Source organism: Marmota monax, unplaced genomic scaffold (assembly GCF_021218885.2).
Source record: "Marmota monax isolate L192 unplaced genomic scaffold, Marmota_monax_Labrador192_F-V1.1 WCK01_AAM20220418_F8-fsc00566, whole genome shotgun sequence".
Taxonomy (NCBI): Eukaryota; Metazoa; Chordata; class Mammalia; order Rodentia; family Sciuridae; genus Marmota; species Marmota monax.
The window spans coordinates 203,647-211,866 of NW_026693184.1; the positions used below are offsets into that span (position 1 = coordinate 203,647).

The window sequence follows — 8,220 nt, forward strand, 5'->3', positions numbered from 1 at the left end:
CTAAATGCCATTTTAAAATGCCTTCAAAATCTGAGAGAATGTTAAAAAGCTAAATGAAGCTGCCAGTGCCTTAAGTTATTAATATGTACTCACTGCTGTAGTTCACAAGCCAAGATGGAAATGGGTGAACCTTTCCAGTGTTTGAGTTATTTTTGTTTTCTCTTAACTAGATGAGTTTCAATTCACACTAATATAAATTTGCAAAGTAATTTCATAGTATCTTCATATAAACACAGCTTCTACCTATACTTCAAATTAGTGCATGGATAAGTGTGATACCTTAATGCGGGCTCTGAGGAGTTGTTCCTATTAACAGTTGGGGCCTTCTGTCTCCTCATTGTAAGGGGCTGTAACCAGGATCAGGCAGCATTCCTGCCTTCACCCACTGGATGCCAGTAGCATCTCCCAACCCACCCACCTCAGTACTAACAAACCAACGGGTCCCTGCACGTGGCCATGCCTTCTATGCAGAGCCAAATCCACTCTCGTTGCAAACCCCTATATGATCCCATGGTCCCCAACCCAGACTCTTCATCAGAGTTGCCTTTGGGGCACTAATGAATATGTCTCCCAGACCCCTTTGTTGTCCCTAATCTGACTGCCTAGCTCTGGTTGCAAGTGCTGATACCTTTAAAAATGAATCTGATGTGCATCTTGGATGAAGGGCCTGCCTTAGTAGGTGGAGCTCTGAATGGGACAATTGCAATCTGCTTTGATAATATAATTGTAAAAATCAAACAAAAAATAAATAGGAGTGATTCTATTCCCTTAGTTGTTTTCATCTTTGAGAGTAAGTTCACATTAAAATTCTCAGGCTTGGCCACTCATTACAAAAACCAAGAAATTTAGAGAATTACCGGTGGCTCAGCCTTGCTCCTCAAAGATTGGGGCCCTGGGTGTCTCCTGGGACTCCAGCTCTTTGAGTCACAAGTGCTGCTTGTCATCTCATCCTTGCCACCCCCAGGCCTACATCCACTCATTGGCCATGAGCTATTAATTTCTAGGACAGAACATAATGTAACAAAGGCTTAAGTGTTCCTCTTTTGTAAACACTCTAATGACCATTTTAGATCTTTTAGCATCATTGACAGGAAAATTAAATCCCTGGAAAAGTGACAAGTTGAGATTCCCTGAGAAATTACAGAGGCCTGTTAGCATAATAGACTCCTGATTTTTAAAAGAGCTACTGAAGGTGATTTCCTGAAGCAGCAATGCTAAGCATCTTGATGTTTGCCATTGTGAAAGACTGAGGTGAGGGGAGATGAAGCCTCTTACCATTATGCATACGAAGGAACTTAAATGACGTCTGGACTGCAGGTGAAGCTAAAGTGAAAGTCAGTGGCCTTGTGCCTCAGCCACGTTCCCCTGCACCATTTCTGAGCTCAGGCAGTCTCAGCAGTGTGGCTTGAGAGCCAGTGTGCTCAAAGGCACAACTATCTCTCATCTGATGCCTCAGATGTCAAACTTCTAATACTCCTGTGAGACCTTGGAAGTCATCTATTGGATATCCACATTTCCCCAAAAAGGAAAGTTGAAATAATCTGGAGTCTTCCAATCTGGAGTCAGAAGACCCTGAAATCCCTGATGTGTAGGAAGAGCAGAGGGCCATCCAGGCAGCACCAGTGGACAGTACCATCTCCAGCTCCAGCCAGCTGGAGGACCATGCCCAAGTTACCTCAGCTTTGTGACAGGAAGGATAATCATAGCTGCATGCCAAGGTTGTTGCAAATGTGATAAATCACTCAGCAATGCTTTGCAGGCTGCATGCTAAGATGGAGTTTTAACATGTTATTATTGTACCACAATTTTCCACTCAGTGCTCTGCTTGGACACTCTGAGTTTTCACAATGACAAGTTCAAGGGGGTAAAAATGAGCACATGTTCCCTTTAAGGCCAGAGAAGATAATGAATACAGAGCCTGGATTCTATAAAAGCTCTCAGCTCTGTTATAATGGGGACAGTTTGTTGAATGGGTAGTATATGGTAGAGCACTCTACAGACGACTTCCATATTAGCCCATTCTAATAAAAAATAAGGAATAAAGATGACCCTGGTGGCCAAAAGAAACTTCTAAAAGTGCTGTGGACAGCAATGCATGTCACAAGCAAAGCCACCAGCTGCCACATGACTTCTGCTGGTAGTTGGGGCCTTTTTCTTTTCTTCCTCCACCCCTCCCCCATCTTTTCAGAGAAAAGCTCTTGAATTGGTAACCTGCCTAAACCACACCAGACTGCCACACTCCAGGGATCTTAATGAGAGCCATGAGTTCAATTCCTGGCCCCTCTCCCCTCCCACCCCCACCTCTTTCCCTCTGTCCCTCCAGCATCTCCCTGAATCATCTCCCCACAGCAGGTAGATTATAAAACACTTCTCAAGACAGCAGATTTTGTCCCCAGTAGTCTTCTGTTAAACAGAGGAATGGCACAGCCCCTGGGGAAGAACAGCAGCAGGAGAGAGAAGTTTATTCTCCCCAGTCTTTGATGTAAGAAAAATCAGTTTGAGCTGATTTGAAAATCATTCTGACTTATGCCATAACATTTTCCTTTCAATGAGAGACTTTTCTGTCTTTCATGCATCATCCTGTGCTTACCTGCTTTCATGCCCTGTTCCTTTTTTGATGCTGAGAGGAGATTTGAAATAGAAAATCAAGTTGACTCAAAGCCTGTGGGATTAGCTGCCGTGAAACCTTGAAAATTTGACAAGAAAGGTCTAGAATGGCAAAGGCCACAGATACATGTCCTGAGAGCTGGTTTTCCTTGTTGACTTTCACATGCCCATGAACCAGCAAAGGGCACAGATGTATCTCACCAGATTTCAGCCTATAGAGGAAATCAGGCAGGACTGGGATCCCAGTTCCAGCCCTGAGCCTGGACTGCAGATCAGAGGCAGCATCTGCCCTGGTCACCCACAGCCTTGCTTGTGCTTTCCAGCCTCCATACAATGGAATCATGGTACCTATGTTCAGTGGTGACAGACACATAATAGATATGTGGGAAATTGAAGCCAAGGTGTTGTGATTTTTTTCAAGCAAAACTTAGCTCAGATTAATTGCCTCCTGATGTTATACCCTTTTAAAAATTGAAGTATTTTTTCCTCTCCTCTAGTTCCTCAAGTCCAGGACAAAGGTCAAAATGGTCAGCTCTGTCTCAACCAGCAAAATTTCTGCAAAGAGTTAGAGCATAAACGTGTTTGGCTCTGTGAGCCCCCTGGTCTCTGTCCCAACTATTCTGTCCTGCCATTGGAACATGACAGCAACCATACATCATAAAAAACCAGGGCATGTTGAATTCCCCTGATTGGTTATGTACAAGCTCTGTTGGCTTGGCCTATAAGCTCTGGTTTACCAGCCAACCACTCCTATCATCGATTGGAGGTTATTAGAACTATATTTCTTCAATCCCACATTTTGCCTCTGATGATAACAGTGAATGCATCATCATCAGTCACTCTTCTGTGACCTGTGTCTGTGACCTCATTTAACCCTTACCTTTAGCCCTGTGATGCACAGAGAGTTTAAGAATCTTGCCTAAGGTATACAGCTCATTAAATGGCAGAGCCCACACAAAAATCCAAGCCATGCTGACTCCTTCTGGGTCCCATGCCTCAGGCTTTTGAAGCCAGGCCTTCTCCCAGCATCACTAGAATGATTCCTGGTGTCCCCAGCATTCTTGGTGCTTCCCCGCTGCATCAATTTCCTATTGTTCTGTTCTGTAACAAATGGCCACAAACTTGGTGGCTGGGTAAAACCCCACATATTTATTATCTTCCAGTTCTAGAGTATATGAGTCCAAAATGGGTCTCACTGGGCTAAATGGAAAGTGCCATTAGGATTGGCTTCTCCTGGGGTCTCCAGGGGAGAATCTGCTTCCTTCTACACCCCAGCTCAGAAGCTGCCCACATCCCTTGGCTTGTGGCCCCTTCCTCCATACTCAAAGCCATTGATGGCCTTTCCTACCTCCCAGCATCACAACCCTCTTGCCCTGACTCTTCTGCCTCCCTCTTACAGGACCTCGTGATAAATGGGCCACCTAGAAAATCCAGATAAACTGCCCATCTGTCAGCAACCTTAATTCCACCTATAGCCTTAATCACCCTCCATAGAACCTAACACATTCACAGGTCCAGCAGTTAGGATGTGGACACTTGGGAGCGTTATTCTGACCATTGCACACACATGCATTAGCTCCCCTGACCCACACAACAATCTACTGATGAGGTCCTATTGTGGTCATTGTACGGAGGGGGACAATGAGTCCAGGATACCATGATTATATCACCCAAAATCAAATAGCTAATAGTGGAGATCCAGAGCTCTACAGGTGTCCAGCTCCACATGTGCCCTTAACTGCTGTTGAACCCCTTTGCTAGGAAATAGGAATGTTGGTCCTCTTGAAAGAATCAGTTGAATGAGAACAGATATGCCTCCCAGTGGCCATAGCCCCTGATGTGCATGGGACAGCCCTGGTTTGTGTATGTTGCTCCTCTTACACCCAGAAGTGTAGATGGTGCAGGTTAGGGTCACCCACCAGGGCTGACCACAGGCCAGGGCCTGTGCTCTTCATGACTGGGATTCTGAGTCCCAGGCAGGACTAGTCTGGGGACAGCTGGTGGTTATAAATTCCTCCTCTCTCTCCAGTGAACTGTCAATCAACAGTAACAGGTGCTTAGAAGTGACTGTTGTTGATGCATAGCTTCTGTGTGGGGAGAGAGGGTATCATGATCTTTCTAGGCTTCTCTGAATTCTTTCCACTGGGGTCAGGGGAGCCCTGGGAGTAGGAGAGAAGTGTGTGCCTGGGACTCGTTGCCTGTCCAGGGTGGAGGGCAGAGTGCTGGTTAGTTCTTATTCATTCCTCTTCTGTTTTCCCTTCTCTCTTTCTTTCTTATCTGTTTTCCCAGACTATTCAAAACTGTGTGTGCATCTTAAGGAACCTCTCGTACAGGCTGGCAGCAGAAACGTCTCAGGGACAGCACATGGGCATGGATGAGCTGGACACGCTGCTCTGTGGCGAGGCCATCATCAAGGATGCGGAGAGCTCTGGGTGCTGGGGCAAGATAAAGAAGAAAAAGAAATCCCAGGACCAGGTGATGCTGGACACTCACAGCTGCATGCACTCATTCCCTCCCTTCTTGCAACGTGAATTTCCTTTCTGTATGTCCAGATACCCGGTTTGCATTTCCACTGTGTGGTAAAATCAGTGAAGCGCCTGCACAGTTTTCCTGTGGGAATTTCACAGCTGAAACGGTGAAAGTTAAATAACTACCCCCATGTCTTGCAGCTGAGCCAAGATGGGAAATTTCAAAATAAGAAAAAAAGCCAAGCAAGGTGTGACAGCTCCTAGAGTGGAGGTGGACCCTGGGGCTGAGCCTACTATGTGTTAATTCCCACATGCACTGAGGTCCTTGTGGGGCCAGGCTGGCTGCCATGTGGGTGGCAGAGATGCCTGGAATAGACGTGCTGTATGAAGGGAAGCACAAAATCCAATGAGTGCTTTATTGCATGTTTGGAGAAGGTTTGGTTTTGCATCTTGAATTTGCTAGTGTGAGTCAGAATTCGCAGCCCATCCACAGAATGGCATCAGAAGTTTGGCTGTAGGGACTATTCAAAGCCCTTTGTGGCTGGAGAGGGAGACCTCTTCAAACAAAATGCTTTTCCCTTGTGCAACTGTAAGTGGGTCCCCTACAGTCAAGTAAAGGCCAGTAGGCAGCTACCCCTCCTCATTCCAGGGTATCGTAACAGCCTCCACCACATCCCCAGGGCCCCTGGGAGATGAAGCCCTTACCCCAAGCTGCCCTCACCCCAGGAAAGGGAGTAGTGGGAAGGAACTGTTCATTCTGCTGCTGGCCAAAACCCTGCCACTGAGGATTTCCCTATTTCTCCCCACACTGGGGTCTCACATCCATGTCCTTCCCTGGATGCTGAGGTCACAGTCCAGATTGCCCTGGACACTGTGGTCATATATCCAGCTTCTGAGGGTTATACTAACTTGGAACCTGACTGGCCTGGGAAATAGGTTGGAATGCACAACACCCTCCATTGACAGTCTTTGAATTCAAGATAAATATGCAAATGCATTTGTCAAGATCACAGTGCAGAATTTCTAAACTATTTGAGAAATAATTTTGCCTCCAGTAAAGGTAAGGCTAAAGAAGATATTTTGAGTAAGAATCAATGAGAATGCATTCTTAAGTCTAATTCCTGAATTCTACTTGAATACATCAGGGTTAGCATTTGTTCTAGGTTCCAGTTCTCTAGTGGTTTACAGCTCTGTGACCACTCCTGGATTTATGCATTCATCTTACACATGCCTGTACTTTGGGAGATCCATGCTCACACTCTCTTTGACAGCACCAGTTCATTAGCCCACTGTGAACTAAGCCCAGCCCCACTTTTTCCCCTTTCCTGAGTCAAGCTGTATCTTTGATCCTCTCCCTGAAAGGAAGGAATCTGTGGGTAAGGATTGAGCCCTGATTCTTAATATCTTCAACCTCTCTCCGGGGGTGGAGGGGCCCCTGGCAAGTGTTTACCAAACCCTCCCAATGAGAGCACCTGGCTAGGTGCTGCCTTGCCCTTGAGTTTTGCACCTATATAGACAGATAGATAGATGGAGGAAAGACAGGAGAGACCTGCCCTACCCTGACATTGCACAGATCACTGTTACTGGTACCCAGGTGCCCTGCAAGATTCACAGTAATACCCGAGATGCCAGGGAAGCAGGAATTTAGTCATCAGGACCCTTTGTGCATGATCCTTGGGCATTTTGTTAATACAGAAAAATGAGGTGTGGTGACATAATTAAGGGAATTTAGTAGGAGCTCCCTGTTCCTATGAGAGAAGTGTCTTATCACTGAACTCATTCCACAATTTTGCATATACTACTACTAATAAAAATAATAACTTTTATGTATTTTACTGTTTGCACATTCTCTGGAAACTGCACAGCCCCTTCTCACCTGTACCCAGGGGGTTTCTCTCCTGCCACCTTGACAGCTCTGCAGGGGAGAGCAGGTTGGGGATAGTAGACTGTGCTGTGGCAGCTTGTCACTGGACAGCATGACCTTTCTCTCTGCCAGCAAGTTTCTCTGTATGCTGCAATGCTGAAGAGCTATAAAGAATTCCACTGCCGGGCATACCATGATGTTGTGAGCCAGTCCCTCTTTTTAGAAAATGAAGTTGCTTCTAATTTTTCACTAGTGTAAACTGTAATAAACACCCATGTAGTTAAACCTCACCTACCTCCTTAATTGTGTCTTAAAGATACATCTTCAAAATGAAATATCTAGACCAAATGAATGTTTAAAGGCTTTTGATACATGAACAGAAATTTATCTATCATGTTGCCAATGACAATTTAGGTATGTGGAGTTGATTTCCTTATTATCACTTCATGGATCTGCCTGTCATGACACTGTTGAAACTCTCAGCTTTTCATTTCCTAGCATCACAAGTTGTTTTTCTTCTCTCCAGCGGTTTTCCTTTTCTTATTATTAACCATGATTTTTCTTTTGTGTTCAATACCATTTCCTCTCCAGCCATCTGCTTCTTTCAGCTGCCACACACTCCTCTTGGCTGTTTCCAGGCTAGTCTTGCTCTGTGAAAACCCCACCATATGCCAGGAGCTTGTTGATTCAAAACATGGAATATCATGTCTTAGAAGCAGTGAACCACTTGCTCCTGCAAAGATCAGCTGCACGTTTTGATGCAGAAACTCTCCTGTATCTATGAATGAGATTTTTCTTCTGCCTTTTCCTCACCTCCAAAAGCATCTGAAAGTGTTGCTTATTTATTTTCTGTGAATTTCCAGACTGAAAGCTCTGTTTCAGCTGTCTCATCAAGTTGTCTTAATTACATTTTGCCACTCAGCACTCCATGCCACCAATACTCTGTCTTGGACCACTGCACCAGAGTCCCTCAGCTTTGCTGCTAGAGACATTTGCAGCTGAGTGATTCTCTACTATGGGTTTTTGCTATGCATTGTGAGGTGTTTATCAGCATCCCTGGGTCCTACCAGATGGCGTTAGCACCACCAACCCCAACCCTGCCCCTGTTATGATAACCAGATATCTCTGCAGAGATTACCAGCTATACTTTGAGAGGGAACATTGCCTTGGTTGTTAAGTCCAGTCCAGGGTACTAGACTGGTGTGTGTGTGTGTGTGTGTGTGTGTGTTTTAGAGATTTCCAAAATGTGAATGAATACTTTTGAAGTGTCATTCCAATGTG

At 45.3% G+C, this 8,220-nt stretch overlaps 1 protein-coding gene across 4 annotated transcripts in view; it reads left to right on the forward strand.

Annotated features, from left to right (window-relative positions):
• LOC124100482 (catenin delta-2) overlaps positions 1-7,224 on the forward strand; it is a 108,081-nt gene extending 100,857 nt beyond the window's left edge. For 2 of the 4 annotated variants that reach the window (XM_046456009.1, XM_046456008.1), the window contains one exon: positions 4,897-7,224. In XM_046456009.1, the coding sequence (XP_046311965.1) occupies positions 4,897-5,190 (294 nt within the window). In that variant the 3' untranslated portion in view covers positions 5,191-7,224. The remainder of the gene's footprint in view (positions 1-4,896) is intronic. The other 2 variants (XR_006854310.2, XR_009227951.1) reach the window with 2 other exon arrangements.
• The last annotated feature ends 996 nt before the right edge of the window (positions 7,225-8,220 follow it).